At 51.8% G+C, this 16141-nt stretch overlaps 2 protein-coding genes across 3 annotated transcripts in view; one reads left to right on the top strand and one right to left on the bottom strand.

Annotated features, from left to right (window-relative positions):
- The window catches only part of PNP (purine nucleoside phosphorylase), a 41008-nt gene extending 39772 nt beyond the window's left edge, over positions 1-1236 (bottom strand). The window contains exon 1 of the mRNA XM_078868659.1: positions 976-1236. Coding sequence (XP_078724785.1) covers positions 976-995 — 20 coding nt within the window. The 5' untranslated portion in view covers positions 996-1236. The remainder of the gene's footprint in view (positions 1-975) is intronic.
- A 104-nt stretch (positions 1237-1340) lies between these two features.
- On the top strand, positions 1341-16136 carry CMTR2 (cap methyltransferase 2). Of its 2 annotated transcripts, XM_078868649.1 has the most exons (7): positions 1341-1514; positions 7255-7435; positions 8195-8515; positions 10337-10579; positions 11237-11401; positions 13046-13267; positions 13472-16136. In XM_078868649.1, exons 2-7 carry the CDS (start codon positions 7259-7261, stop codon positions 14948-14950), a joined length of 2607 nt encoding a protein of 868 aa, XP_078724775.1. In that variant the 5' UTR covers positions 1341-1514; positions 7255-7258; the 3' UTR covers positions 14951-16136. The 2 variants fall into 2 exon arrangements, with proteins under 2 accessions (XP_078724775.1, XP_078724776.1); XM_078868650.1 differs by lacking the exon at positions 13046-13267.
- Positions 16137-16141: the final 5 nt, after the last annotated feature.

The following is a 16141-nucleotide window of genomic DNA, read 5'->3' as shown; positions in this document are numbered from 1 at the left end:
AATATGCAGTTTCCGTTCAAGGTTGCATTGAGTGTTGAAAACATCGGCAGGAGTTTACGTACTTATGCAATTTGTTATTACAGTATATACTTTTAAAATACATTTTTAGCTCCTTGCTAACCTTCTCTCTATTTTGCAATACGATAAAAACATTTTATATTTTTATTATTTCCCTTCTACGTGACTTTACCGAAAGAACCAAGAATATGAATATTAAAAAAAAAATTGTTTGTTGTTGTTTACTCGCTGACCCCGTGGCCCCCTACTGGACATGTGCACAAAGAGCTTCATAGCTCTTCGGATTCCTCCTCCAGGCGGAATACATCACGACCACAGTGTACAGTATTCCGATCGTGTAATCTGTTCACGAAGGGCTCTCAGCGAGCCAGAACATCCCCTAGGGGGGGCTTTAAAGCTCCGCTAATTGAAAGTAAAAACGTTGGCGTCACTTTCAACGGGGTTGCGATTGACGCCGACATTAACCGCGTTACCGGAGCGCTCTGGTCAAAGGCGCCTCATAAGTTAAACATTATATTATAATCCACCTGCCGTTAATATATATACTCTATTTAACACGTAGGCTTTCGCGACCAATATTATTCATACTCAACGTTTTTGGGTTTAGATCGCGTTATTTATAAATGTGTCGTAACCCTCCACCACCCGCCAATCAGTAAAAAAGTGTCACGTTGACAAAAGACAAATAGTTTACTGCTTTAGCCCACCGGTGTGTTGAAGCGTGAAAATTGTAAATGTTGTGGGCTAAAGCAGTGAACTATTTGTCTTTTGTCAACGTGACACTTTTTTACTGATTGGCCGTGTAGGGTGGTGGAGGGTTACGACACATTTATAAATAACGCGATCTAAACCCAAAAACGTTGATTATGAATACATACTCTATATCAAACGTATAAATTTGATTTTTTGTGTTACTGAGGAGATCGGCATGTGTGTAATATACGCGTGGGTACTGACTCGTGGTGCCCGATGTTCATCTTCAAATCTCCAAATCCTCGTCACTCCCACTCCCACCACCAATCAGCGCCGAATTCTCACTCCGTCTCCTCCCACGTCCCGCCGCACAGACAGCAAAGCGATCAACGTCGTGGGACAAGGCGCGGGCGGTCTGGCGGCCTCTCACTGCGGCTTGCGATGAGCGACGCTGGAGGATGAGGAGGATGAGGAGCGGTCGCTAGGCAACGCCGCGGTGTGTCAGTCTGCACAAGCCGAGCGCGTTTGGTAAATGGACCGCGACGGGCGAGCATTCGCGCCACCGTAGCCTAGCAGCAGCAGCGGTGGCGGAAGTGCGCATGCGCACAAGTGTGGGGGTGGGGGGGGTGCCGAGGTTACGATCCCGTGAGGAGACGGAGCGGAGATCCCCGCGGGATCGTGGTCGTGGGGATCGTGGGGTGCCGATTCTTCTTCTGCGGCTGCTGCTGCTTCTTCTCCTGCTGGGCGCGGACGAGGCGAGACGACGGACGAGGCGACGCGGGCTGCGAGCGACACGGCTGTGTGTAAGCGCCATGCCCTCACTTTGAGTTGCGCGCTCCGCGGTTGTTCGTCAAGAGTTGGGGGGGGGTCCGGGATCATCTACCCAGAGTGGGGGGCCCGAGATCATCTACCCAGAGTGGGGGGCCCGAGATCATCTACCCAGAGTGGGGGGCCCGGGATCAGCTATCCAGAGTGGGGGGCCCGGGATCATCTACCCAGAGTGGGGGTCCCGGGATCATCTACCCAGAGTGGGGGGCCCGGGATCATCTACCCAGAGTGGGGGGCCCGGGATCATCTACCCAGAGTGGGGGGCCCGGGATCATCTACCCAGAGTGGGGGGCCCGGGATCATCTACCCAGAGTGGGGGGCCCGAGATCATCTACCCAGAGTGGGGGGCCCGGGATCATCTACCCAGAGTGGGGGGCCCGAGATCATCCAGAGTGGGGGGCGGGGATCATCTATCCAGAGTGGGGGGCCCGAGATCATCTACCCAGAGTGGGGGGCCCGAGATCATCTATCCAGAGTGGGGGGCCCGAGATCATCTACCCAGAGTGGGGGGCCCGAGATCATCTATCCAGAGTGGGGGGCCCGAGATCATCTATCCAGAGTGGGGGGCCCGAGATCATCTATCCAGAGTGGGGGGCCCGGGATCATCTATCTAGAGTGGGGGGCCCGAGATCATCTATCCAGAGTGGGGGGCCCGGGATCATCTACCCAGAGTGGGGGGCCCGAGATCATCCAGAGTGGGGGGCGGGGATCATCTATCCAGAGTGGGGGGCCCGAGATCATCTACCCAGAGTGGGGGGCCCGAGATCATCTATCCAGAGTGGGGGGCCCGAGATCATCTATCCAGAGTGGGGGGCCCGAGATCATCTATCCAGAGTGGGGGGCCCGAGATCATCTATCCAGAGTGGGGGGCCCGAGATCATCTACCCAGAGTGGGGGGCCCGAGATCATCTATCCAGAGTGGGGGGCCCGAGATCATCTACCCAGAGTGGGGGGCCCGAGATCATCTATCCAGAGTGGGGGGCCCGAGATCATCTACCCAGAGTGGGGGGCCCGAGATCATCTATCCAGAGTGGGGGGCCCGAGATCATCTATCCAGAGTGGGGGGCCCGAGATCATCTATCCAGAGTGGGGGGCCCGGGATCATCTATCTAGTGTGGGGGGCCCGAGATCATCTATCCAGAGTGGGGGGTCCGGGATCATCTACCCAGAGTGGGGGGCCCGGGATCATCTATCCAGAGTGGGGGGCCCGGGATCATCTATCCAGAGTGGGGGGCCCGGGATCATTACCCAGAGTGGGGGGCCCGGGATCATCTATCCAGAGTGGGGGGCCCGAGATCATCTATCCAGAGTGGGGGGCCCGAGATCATCTACCCAGAGTGGGGGGCCCGAGATCATCTATCCAGAGTGGGGGGCCCGGGATCATCTACCCAGAGTGGGGGGCCCGAGATCATCTACCCAGAGTGGGGGGCCCGGGATCAGCTATCCAGAGTGGGGGGCCTGGGATCATCTACCCAGAGTGGGGGTCCCGGGATCATCTACCCAGAGTGGGGGGCCCGGGATCATCTACCCAGAGTGGGGGGCCCGGGATCATCTACCCAGAGTGGGGGGCCCGGGATCATCTACCCAGAGTGGGGGGCCCGAGATCATCTACCCAGAGTGGGGGGCCCGAGATCATCCAGAGTGGGGGGCGGGGATCATCTATCCAGAGTGGGGGGCCCGAGATCATCTATCCAGAGTGGGGGGCCCGAGATCATCTACCCAGAGTGGGGGGCCCGAGATCATCTATCCAGAGTGGGGGGCCCGAGATCATCTACCCAGAGTGGGGGGCCGAGATCATCTACCCAGAGTGGGGGGCCCGAGATCATCTATCCAGAGTGGGGGGCCCGAGATCATCTATCCAGAGTGGGGGGCCCGAGATCATCTATCCAGAGTGGGGGGCCCGAGATCATCTATCCAGAGTGGGGGGCCCGGGATCATCTATCTAGAGTGGGGGGCCCGAGATCATCTATCCAGAGTGGGGGGTCCGGGATCATCTACCCAGAGTGGGGGGCCCGAGATCATCTATCCAGAGTGGGGGGTCCGGGATCATCTACCCAGAGTGGGGGGCCCGGGATCATCTACCCAGATTGGGGGCCCGGGATCATCTATCCAGAGTGGGGGGCCCGGGATCATCTATCCAGAGTGGGGGGCCCGGGATCATTACCCAGAGTGGGGGGCCCGGGATCATCTATCCAGAGTGGGGGGCCCGAGATCATCTATCCAGAGTGGGGGGCCCGAGATCATCTACCCAGAGTGGGGGGCCCGAGATCATCTATCCAGAGTGGGGGGCCCGGGATCATCTACCCAGAGTGGGGGGCCCGAGATCATCTACCCAGAGTGGGGGGCCAGGATCATCTATCCAGAGTGGGGGGCCCGGGATCATTACCCAGAGTGGGGGGCCCGGGATCATCTATCCAGAGTGGGGGGCCCGAGATCATCTATCCAGAGTGGGGGGCCCGAGATCATCTATCCAGAGTGGGGGGCCCGGGATCATCTACCCAGAGTGGGGGGCCCGAGATCATCTACCCAGAGTGGGGGGCCAGGATCATCTACCCAGAGTGGGGGGCCCGGGATCATCTACCAGAGTGAGGGGCCCGAGATCATCTATCCAGAGTGGGGGGCCCGGGATCATCTATCCAGAGTGGGGGGTCCGAGATCATCTACCCTGAGTGGGGGAGGGGGGGGCAGTACAGCAAGTGAGCTCATGAATCCCGCTGTGTCGACCACCCAGAGTTATCCCCCCCCCATCTTGTGCATGGGGATGTTTTGGGTCCGGTGCACATGCAGTGGAAAGGGGGTTGTTGTTTATGGATCCCCGGTGAAGTGGAGACATTGTGGGGGGGGGGGGCTCCCTCCTAGGCGTCTCGTATCTCGACCAGAAGTCCTGCCACATGCGCCCTGGACAACCACCCAACATTGCCACCTTCTCTTTGGTTCTATCGGTAAAGTCACGTAGAGAGAAAATAAATAAAAGAATACGACGTTTCGATTGCAACACAAGCAACCGTCATCAGGTGTGAATGCAAGCTCGGAGAGAGACACACACATATAGACAGACAAAGAGAGACAAACACAGACACGGAGAGAGGTAAACACATAGAGAGAGACAAACCCAGAGAGAGACACAGAGAGAGAGACAGAGGAGAGACACATAGAGGGACACATACGCAGAGAGACACACAGAGACAGATGAACAGCTCCTCTGTGACGAGGTATTATACAGAGAGAGAGGGGGGGCAGTGAAATTCGCTTTACAGTAATCCCTCACCACTTCGCGGTTCAAGTTTGCGGCCTCAGTGCATCGCGGATTTTTCAAAAATATTCATCGAAAAATAAAAATTCAAAAATACCGCCATATCGGCAGCCGTATTGCGGAAAGCAGCGTTGTTTCATCGTGATACGCGAGAGAAACGGTTTCCCAGGATGCCAGACAAAGAGAGAAACTCTCAGAGGCTTTGTACATACCCACGGGCACTCAGACAAGGCACGTGATTAGTTCCCGGCGCGAGATCGACGAATGAGAGCACGAGTGGATGTATCCCGTGAGCTGATTGGCTGCGCATCATCGCATCCTCTCCCAGCTTCTTCCCTTGTTGTATCTCGCCACTCTCGTTCACGCTGTCAACTGTGTCTCGCGTATCTTAGTGTTGTGTTCGAAATTAGCTTTTCGTTAAGCCCTTACAATGCCTCCTAAGCGCCGTGCCCCTGCGAAAGATTCCTCTAGTGAGCCCAAGAGGAAGAGGAAGATGATGACCATCAGTGAAAAGGTCAAACTTTTAGATATGTTAAAACAGGGCAGAAGTTATGCCGCGGTGGCACGCCATTATGGAGTGAATGAATCGACAGTGCGCTACATCAAAAAAGACGAAGCTGACATCCGCAAAACTGCTGCAATAAGCTTTAATAAAGAAGCAAAACGTGTGGTAACTCCGCGTAATAAGAGAATTGTGAAAATGGAAGCTGCATTAGCCTTGTGGGTTGCTGATTACAGGAAAAAAAACGTGAGTTTGGACACTAATATGATCAGGACAAAGGCCAAATCTCTCTATGATCAAACCTTGTCCGATGACGACGACAAAGGAGATGCTGAAGAAGCTGCTGAAGATGATCCTGACGAACCTCAAGCCAGTACTAGCTCTGCCACGAGTGATTCGCCTCCTCGAGGACGAGGCTTTACAGCCAGCAAAGGCTGGTTCGATAAATTTCAAAAGAGATACGGCCTCAAAAGTGTGCCTTTGTATGGTGAGGCTGCCTCTGCCGAGACCGATGCTGCTCGTCGTTACATGGAGTATGAGTTTCCTAAGCTCATCAGTGATGACGGCCTTATCGATGCCCACTCGGACCCACTGACAGATGAAGACCTCCTTGAGATGACGAAGTCTGCAAGTGAAGAAGAAAGCGAAGAAGAGCAAGACAAAGAAATTGAAGAGCTTGGCCTTACCCTGGAGAACCTGCAACAATTGTGCAACATGGCAAGGGCAATGCAACGATTTGCACAAGACATCGACGATAATATGGTTCGAGCTGTCGAGTTTAGCAACCGTGTTGACAGGGTTATGTCCTTGTACAAGGGCATTTTGCAGCAATTGAAAAAACAACGACAGCAACTACTCATCACCATGTTCTTCTCCAAAGTAAAACCCCCAGCTACACCATCAGCGCCTCCAGCAGAAGAGCCTCCGAGTAAACCTGAAGCCTCTACGAGTGGAGTGGGAGCCTCTTCTCTGCCACCACCAGCCTCTTCGCCTCTCTCAGAAGCAAATGTTGACGATCCAGCGCCAATATCTGACGATGAGGCGCTTCCCGAACTGATTTAAAGGCCTCATTATACCTGTGCAGTAACACCATCATCATCATCATTCATCATCACATTCATCGAACTGCACAGGTCTGTCATCGTCGTCATTGTCATCGTCATTGTCATCGTCGTCGTCGTCATTACTGGAGTCAAGTCTCAAGATACTACTGTCATTGGTGAGTGTAGAACACCATAATACGTATCGTATGAGAGAGAGAGAGAGTGAATGTATATTAAGGTTTTATAATTGAATAGATTTAAGTAAAATATATATATAAAGTATAAATATACATATTTTAAACATTCTGGTACCAACACACACATATACGGAAATTCCTAGGGGGCCAATCCTACTTCGCGGATTTTCACCTATCGCGAGGGGTTCCGGTCCCCATTAACCGCGATAAACGAGGGATCACTGTATTGCCACCTTCACTTTAGTGGCCTTCGCCCACTGACTGTCCAGGTCACTCTTGCAAATGAGATTATCCTTATCTCAAAAGTTCTCACTTTTTAAATAAATAAACTTACACTTTAAGCTACTTATGCCCAAACTTATAATTGTAGGTTCGCATGGGTGTGGAGCTGTATAGTGGGGAGCGGTGGTGTAGCTGTTAGCGCTCTGTGCTACTACAAACCAGGCGACCCGAGTTCGGTTCCCACTCATGACAACACGAGTGACGATTATCTGAGGCATTTCTGGGCCTCGCCTAGGTCGACTCAGCCTAAAAATGAGTACCTGGTGCTGTGTGTAAACATCAGCACTGGGGAGACGAAGGTTGTTGGGCGTGGTGTTGGCCATCCACTCTCCTCGTGTTTCGTCCCGGCCTTCGTCATTTTTCGCTCCCAGCACTTGCCCCAACAGTGTATTAAAGGCTATGACTTGGGTCGTTGTCTTTGTATTTGCCTTGTGACAGGACAATGAAGAGCGGGCAGAGGAAGAGAGTGCGGGTGGAGGAGGCACCACCGACTAATGCTGCAGTCCTGGATGAGGTGGCTCAGCTGTTTGAGAAGCGTTTTGAGTTCCGTGTTCCCCCCGGTGAAACGTGGACTCTCCCAGAAGCTCGCTTGGTCTTCTCCTCTCCAGCGGCGCAACAGGTCAGCACCACTGCGTTCTAATTGTGCTTTTCGGACGAAAACGTTCAAATTGAGTTCCCCGATCGCATGCTCGTGTTCATGGCGCTCATCTCCCGTTTAATCCCCAATTCGGTGATTGGAAATTCCACATTTCTTTGGTGGAGGTTAGTTCCTTCATCAGACAACTGCAGTTGGTTTCTCCCAAAGTGGTACCAGGTGGAATGAAGGGCCTGGTCAACTTTTGGACATGATTCTGATTTGCTAGCTGCACATTCTTAACCACTGAGCCACTTGGTTGGATCATCTATTTAGTAAAAATAATCATCTATTTAGCTCTTAAGTAAAAGTTGATAAGCCAGAGTCACAGCTGAGGCATTGTTGTTGAATGCACATCTTTGTGACTTGACAAAAAATGTCTCTTGCCTTTGGAATACTTAAAGCTGGAAACAGTTTTATGTTCTTGCATTGGCCACCTATTGACATCATGTGCAGTCGTAGATGAGCAGTTGATTGAGTCCTTGCTGTATCCTATACAGACAGCGGTCACCTACCAAGCATAACCTTGAGATCAGTGTTATAATTATTTTGAATAGATGTTAGTATTGGTTTAGAATTCACAGCTGGCCTGGGTGCATGTTAATTTTTTTTTTAAGTCGTGATTGTTAAGCTTTTTCACAAATCCCAGTGTGCCCGTTACATTGAATATAACTCTGTTTCATGTCAGCTCGATTCACTTCAATGAAACTTCACATCCTCTCTTCGAACCTGTGTTCGGCGCAGCCCCACGCGGACCTGCAGCGGCTGAAGAAGGATCTGAACGAGGTCAAAGGGCGTCTGAGTGACAAGCCTCTGGATGTGTGGCATGAGCACACGGCCGCCACTAACCGCACGGGGCACGTGGTGGGGCACGTGCGGCGTGTGGCCGGCGCGGAGTTGTGCACGCAGGCCTGGTGCAAGTTTCACGAGCTGCTGGCAGGAGGCCTGCCCGTGCTGCCACCCTCTGCACTGAGACGCGGCGGCGGCAGGATCAATTCGGTGCACCTGTGCGAGGCGCCCGGCGCATTCATCTGCAGCCTCAACCATTACCTGCGAACGCACCAGGTTAAACTATTTTTTAATGTAAACTTTTTTTTTATCTTACCAGGTAAGGCCGACTGAGCTATATAGCTCTTTTTTCAGGAGTGACCTGGCCAGAAATGATAGCCCAACACAGTGGCGTATCACGTAGAAATGTATAGCAGCCAAATACCCTAAACGCATGTTTCTAAATGTGGAGGGAAAAACTGGAGGACCCGGAGAAAAATCCACGTGACCACAGGGAGAACATGCAAACTCCAAATATACAGGCGTTAGGGTCGGTATTGAACCCACGACCACCTGCATATCAGGTGAGGTATTTAACATCTCGCCACCGTGGCACCCCCCCAGGTAACCCGGGGACCCCCGAAGAGCAAGGGAGGAGACCAGAGGGGGTAGAGCCGCCCCCCTTCCCCGCAGTCTGAAAAGTAGCTCTGGAACCAGTTTTTAAAGTAGGATCAGAAAATTTGAGAGGTTTAAGTTGGCCCGGTCAGATGACGCAATCTGCTGTATGAAACGCTTTAGGTAGGTCAAGAAAGAGGATGGCAGAGAAGGTGTTTATAATCCAGGCTGTTGAAGATAAAATCAGGAGTCTTCAGCACTGCCGAGGTTGTGCTGAACTTTTCCTTGAAGTCTGATTGCTTGGTGTGGAGCAGGTAATTCTTTTGGATAGTCTGTAATTTGTGTTTTTTGATTGGTGGGGGGGATGCGATCAAAATCAGCCGGTAGTTATTTGGGTCATCAGTGGCACCTTCATGAAGTAGGCGCACATAATCAGTTTTCCCATCATTAAAGTTTGTAAATTTTCGACGTATCTCTAGCAGGCTCTGTCAAATAATGTTCCCTTTCTAGTCAATGTATCTGAAAGGAAACAGTGTGGAGCAGCAGGTTCCATGGTCAATTATTGTGCCTATTCAAGCAGGATTTAAATATTCTTAGGTTTTTTCGGTAAAGTCACGTAGGTAAAACATCAAAATTAATTAAAATAAAATAAAACAAAAATCACGACGTTTCGGAGGCAACACCAGTCTCCGTCATCAGGTGGGACCGTCACAGCCGAATTAGCTGCATCAAGTGAGGCAATGATTCAAGATGTAATCCCTTATAAGCAAGTTGATGGGGGGAGGAGAGGGGGGGGCTCATCAGAATGTGGTCGCCAATGAATGGAACGTATCGGGAGGGAGGGGGGCGGGGCTCAAAGACAGCACGAGCCCCGCCCCCCTCCCTCCCGATACGTTCCATTCATTGGCTACCACATTCTGATGAGCCCCCCCCCTCTCCTCCCCCCTTCAACTTGCTTATAAGGGATTACATCTTGAATCATTGCCTCACTTGATGCAGCTAATTCGGCTGTGACGGTCCCACCTGATGACGGAGACTTGTGTTGCCTCCGAAACGTCGTGATTTTTGTTTTATTTTATTTTAATTAATTTTGATGTTTTACCTACGTGACTTTACCGAAAAAACCTAAGAATATGATTCCTTGCAGTCACGAAAGCTTCAAATCCAGGATTTAAATAGTATTTCAGGGTTATCTGTGTCAATGTTAACTTGTATTTAAAATGTGTTACAAGTATGACCAAAAATCCATTGCATGACTAAAAATCCATATCCAAGAAAGAAAAAGCTACCAAAATATGAAACGAAAAGTGTAATAGTCTCTAACAATTATTTTAAGAATCATAGTTGTATGAAGGGCCCATCATGGGAAAATGCTTGAGCCAACACAGGAACAAACACTCGCATCCACCGCAACCTGAGTCCACCCCAACCAGAGCGCAATTGGGCTATGCCGCACCGGTGTTTACCAGACGCCGATTCTCACCGTGTGAATCCCCGGCGCAGGCGGCCTGCAAGCTGTGCTGGCTGGCCACCACCCTGAACCCGTTCCACGAGAGCAACACGTGCGGGAGTATGATCCCGGACGCGCGCCTCATCCTGCACACGGCGGCCCGCTGGTGCTTCGGTGCGGACGACACGGGCGACGCCATGTGCCTGGCCAACCTGCGCCGCTTGCAGGAACGCGCGCGCGACGAGCTGGGGGACGGCGCGCACCTAGTCACCGCCGACGGGAGCTTCGACTGCCAGGTCCGCAGGGGTTTCGTGCGGGACTGCCGTGCCACTCGGGGTGCTGATCGGGGTGCCCCCCCTCCACCCCCCTTCCCCCCCCCCTCCACCCCCCTTCCCCCCCCCTCCCCCCCCTCCCCCCCCTCCCCCCCCCTCCCCTCGATTCCGGCACCTTGCGTCACACGGTGAAATTCTCGCTTGCTCTCGAGACTCTTACGTCAGTAGGAGTGCCTAAAGAAAATGCACGCGCACACGAGGGTAGAACTCCCGAAGAAGTGCGCGTGGGTTTGTGGAGTGCAAGCCAGTCACGTGTTGTTTAGTGTTGCTGCACTACGAACCCAGTGACGATTTTCTGAACTGGTCCTGGGGCTCCCCTATGTCAACTCAGTCTCCAATGAGTACCTGGTGCGTAAACATCACCACGAGGGAGACCAAGGCGGTCAGGTGTGGTGCTGGCCACCTACCGCGTGCCATTCGGCCCTTCATAAGTGTTTGCTAACAGCACTTGCCCCAAGTCGGTTAAGACTATAACGGGGGATCTTTGTTGCTGTGAAATGAAAATGGGAGTACGTCCCGTGTGTGGTTCCATGTTTTGCGATGTAGCGAGTGTGGAGTGTTTACTCCGTGATGTGTGCGGTGTGGTGCGTGCTGTGATGCGATGCGGTATGACGCCGTCAGGGTAACCCCGGGGAGCAGGAGGCGTGTGTGGCGCCGCTGGTGTTCTGTGAGACGGTGACGGCGCTGGCCCTGCTGGCGCCCGGCGGATCCTTCGTCCTCAAACTCTTCACCCTCTTCGAGCATTCCTCGGCCTGCCTCCTCTTCTTGCTCGTGTGCACCTTCCAGGTTCGTGAGCGTCCCGTACGGTTTCCCGTGCTGCATTGGAGTCTTTGCAGCAGGAATGTGGGGCGGTGACGCGGCCCAACGGTGGCGCGTTCACAGCTTGTTGTAGAGGTTCTTGGTTCGACTCCGGCAGCCCTCCCTGGTTATTACTGCGGTTGTGTATTAACCATAAACATACGAGCGCCGTCTGCTTCACAGTAGCCGTAGAAGATCCTCCCCCATACTTCAAAACAAGCAGGCCGTTGTGTGCCATCATCATGGTCCACATTTTTCCAAATTTTAACAAATGCACACGAATGACTCAGCTGGGATTATGCAAGCAACATCACCCCCTACCGACAGCCTATACCCATCTCTGAAACATATCTCCTCCATGAGAGCCATGAACTAGAACAATGGTGCTCATGCCAAATATATAAAAATTATTATGAACTGCTTCTCAAAATCAGATTCAGTATTTGTGACAATGCATTTCATAATGGTACATTTTAAAAGTGTATTTGAAATAAACATTGATGCACATTTAGATAGAATTATGAACTAATTTTGGAGACTTGATCCTGTTTCAGAAATGTGACATACAAAATATCTCCTTTTGCCAACTTTAATTAAACTAATTCAACCCATTAGCAAAGAAACATAAGTTCACACTTGAAATAAAGTAACAATATTTCGTGTTCCTGACATAAATTTGACTCTATATGCCTAAAGATTTCTCTTGAAGCTTAAAAGCTTATTCTCAAGCGTAATCCTGAAGTAGGCCAATGGTTCATGACATTTGAGTCCATGACAAAGAATTATATTGTTCGGTGCAATGCCCAGATTTAAAATTGCATGAATGTGATCCTTTGCGGTTGAGAGGGTTTGCATGTGCGGCAAGTTTTATAATCTCAACTAATGACTGCTCATCGAGTGGTCGGTGCCTTGTCCAATTTAAAAACGCAACCGTTTCTGCTTTGACAGCTACACCGACACACACATATACATGCGTCCATACATTGTTATATACTGTTAGCGAGCACCTATGAAGGCCGGAACGGCACACGAGGCAGTGGGTGGCTAATGCCACGCCCGGCTGCCTTCATCTCCCTCGTGGCAATGTTTACACATCGCACCAGTTCCTCATTTGAGGATGAGTCGATCTAGGCGAGGTCAAGGACTGGTTCAGATAATTGTCACCGATGTTGGCCGTCAATTGAACTCGGGTCGCCGGGTTTGTAGTGCAGCACGCTGACCACAGCGCGACCGTTCCCGCTGGTGGCTATGCACTCCAACAAACCAGCACGTTTGAGCAAGCATGAGTGGGTCACACAGATTGTGAGATGGCGGGGTCACCATCTTCTGGCTTGCCAGGGCATGGCAGTACGCCAAGTGGATTCATTTCCATCTGTACGAGGATTGAGTGTTCAGACTGGAGGAATCCCATGAGCTATGAAGCTCTTTCTCACAGATGTCCGAATATAGGACCACAGTGTTTGGGTAATTATTGGTGCCGGTCCCGGCTGCCTTCGCGCTCGTCTTTGATTTCCCGTGTGAAAAGTGCACGTGACAAATTCTACGGCGTTTGTATATACAATTTACCATGGACGACGCTACGTAAATAAATGAACGCGCATATGTACGAGTGACACAAAGGTGTTTCCGTAGGAGGTCCATGTGGTGAAACCGGCCACGAGCAAAGCAGGCAACTCGGAGCTGTACGTGGTGTGCCTGGGCTTCCGCGGGCGGGACACGTTCCCCCCCGCCTTGCTCGAGCGGCTCGAGGAGCACGTGGGCCCAGATGTGTGCGCCCACACGGCCCTCTTCCCTGCCGCCCGCCTTCCTCCCTCCTTCACCCAGCAGCTGCTGGCCTGCGCCACCATGTTCCAGGTGGCCACACACCTTCTTTAGTAATTGTTTAGTACGTTTTGGTATTCGCACCATTCCCATGTGGAGTTGCCAAAGGGACCTATGTGGAATGGCCAAGGGGACCCAAAGGAGACCACGAATTTGCCTTCCATAAATTGTGAGCTTGCTTGAGTTTGTGTTAATTGTGCCGAAGCTCGTTTTTAAGAAAAAAATTCCCCCTTGCAGAAGCTGCAGGCCGATACGATTCTGGAGAACCTGTGGCTGTTTGAGAACGACGCGGGCGAGGAGCGCTGGGCTCACATCGAGGCAGTGCGCGAGGCCGCCGCCTGGTTCTACACGGACCACTACGACGTGCAACCCCTCGCCCGGCGCGACTGGTTAATGCAGCGACCACCCAGGGGATCTGGCGCACCACCCTTTCAGTCGTACTCGGGGAAGGGAAAGCAGCGTCAGGTAGGGACCTACAACCAGAGGAAAGAACTGGAGAGCCTGAGCTGGAGAGAGAAGGTAATGCAGGGTTACTTTGAGCCGGACATGCGGACCTTCGATGCACTGCTCAAGATCGACGCGCCGAGTCGCGACGCGGCTCGTGAGGGTGAGTGCGACGGTGCGGACGAGCGCTCCGAGGACCCTGCGGAGGAGCGCGTGCTCGAGTGCTCGCCGGATCCTCCAGACGAGAGCACCTTCTCCGTGCGGCACGGGCCTGCGCTCAGACGCGTGGCCAACTCCCCGTTTTGCGACGTGAAACTGCTGGAGCGTCTCAATGAGGCGCGGGCCAAGGCGGCCGTCGTGCGGCCGGCCAACGCCGTGTGGCTGAGCGGGCAGCACCGCGAAGGAAGCCAGAGCGCCGCGGAAACGGAGCAGCGCGTCCGAGCGACGCTCATTAAACTTCTGAATGGGAAGGAACTGAGAGGCGTTTACTATATGGATATCGGGCAACAGACTCGACGTGCGTCTGTAGGGCAAACGCTCTGTGCGCAGTTAAACCCCATGGACGATGTTATCGATAATTCTCGGAAAAACAAATCACAAAGTACCGATGAATCCAGTGCAAGTGCAGTCGTGCACAGCGCACAGCCTGACAGTGCTTGCGGTGGAGGACCTTCAATTCTGCCACCCACGCCTCTTGACACTTGCAGCGCGACTCGAGACACAGTCCTCATTCCGAAACCGTTCGTCGGAGTTCTAAGCAGCCCACTGCTCTACGACGGAGATGTGTTGTTTCAGCAAAATCTCGTTGACGGATTGCAGCTGATGTTCTCCCGCTTGGCAGAGGGCGACTGTCTGGTGCTGCCCCTACCCGCCGCCCTTACTCGATTCTCCGCAGGAATAATCTTTGCCCTTTCACAATGTTTCTGCCGCCTCTCCTTCCTCAACCTCTCGCCCAGCTCGTTTCACATCACCACCGTCTTACTCTGCGCGGGCCTGCGCCATCCATCAGTTTACAAAGGCGTGAAGGAGTTTATCAGCGTGCTGCAGCATGCGGTCTCAAACGCTGGGGAGCGATGCGGCGATGGAAGAGGAGACCGGGAGGGTAACGTTCGGCAGCAGGTGCTGGAGTTTGTCCCCATTGAGGTTTTACTCAGGGAACCACTGTACACATTTCTACTGAAACTCAATACAGACACTCTCCAGTACAGGCTGGGTCTGCTCTTGCAGCTTGAGAAACTCTTCCATAACAAGATCTCAGGACTGGCGACTTAGTGGCGGCCTCAATTGATCTCGTTTGAAAGAAATTGGGGTGCTCTTTAAATGTTCACGGATGTCTCAATGCAATAATACATGTAACTATTTTGCAAGGAAACTGAAAAAGTCAATATCCATATATTTTTAGAACAATCTTTCAAAATTGCACTTGGAAAATGTTAACCAGAATGTATACGCGACACTCTTTACTGTGGCACAATTACATCTGGGGGTGGAGCAGTGTCGTATAACCCCGGTGAGCCAAGTTCAATTCCAAGCTCCGTTTAACATTGGTGGCGAGCGATACATGAATCGGTTCCCCACCCTCCGCCAACCCACAATGACCAGCGTGAAGTACAATCAAACCCCCCTTGAATGACACGGCATGGGCTTGACAAGAGGGGTGTAAATTATTATGTTTGAATCTGGTCACACGACCGATATAATACATTTGCCATCGGGGAACTTAACAGATGTAACATTTAGAATTAAGGAATATTTTTGTATATTGGTTTAAACATCATTACATCCAATACATGATCATTTTGAGTGTTCACGATTGGAGGTGTCCCTCGTTGCTTGTGATGTTGTGAGCACGTGCTGTGTATATTAACTGATTTCTACATGGAAACAAACGCGAATGCACGTATTGTCATGCACTGAAATAGCACGTGCTGTGATGTGCAATTTATTTTGACACAAAAGCCAACATCTACATTAAAATTATGTTTCTATAAAATGTCAGTCTTGTATAGAAAGTTCATGTAAAATCCTATTTTAGAATTTATTTTAAAAATGTTTATTTTTTACGTGAATAAAAATAAATAGGAATCCTTGTCAGTGATAATGATCACAATGAGCTGCGATCAATCCACTGCTGGATGAAAGCCTCCAAACAGTGTCACCATGTCCATTGGACTTGGCTGCACTACCTGCAGCGTGGCCTGACAACTGTTATTCTATTGGTGGTCACCCAATCTAAGCGCTATCCAGACGTAACCACATTTCGCTTCCGAGGTCTGGCGCTATCGGGGGTGTCCAGTCAAGTCATTTCAATAGCCACGATTGACTTCAAAAACTTTGGAAGGGAGCGCTATGTCGCCACGGATGCTAGTAAGGGGTCACGTTGACGTAAGAAGGCGAGGCGAGGCCGTAGAGCATTGGGAAGCAAGGAACGAGACCACAACTCCACTCAGAGCCACCGTTTAG

Source organism: Lampetra fluviatilis, chromosome 26 (assembly GCF_964198595.1).
Source record: "Lampetra fluviatilis chromosome 26, kcLamFluv1.1, whole genome shotgun sequence".
In the NCBI taxonomy this organism is placed as follows: domain Eukaryota; kingdom Metazoa; phylum Chordata; class Hyperoartia; order Petromyzontiformes; family Petromyzontidae; genus Lampetra; species Lampetra fluviatilis.
The sequence above is the reverse complement of the archived record's forward strand: the minus strand, read 5'-3'. Positions and strand labels throughout refer to the sequence as shown.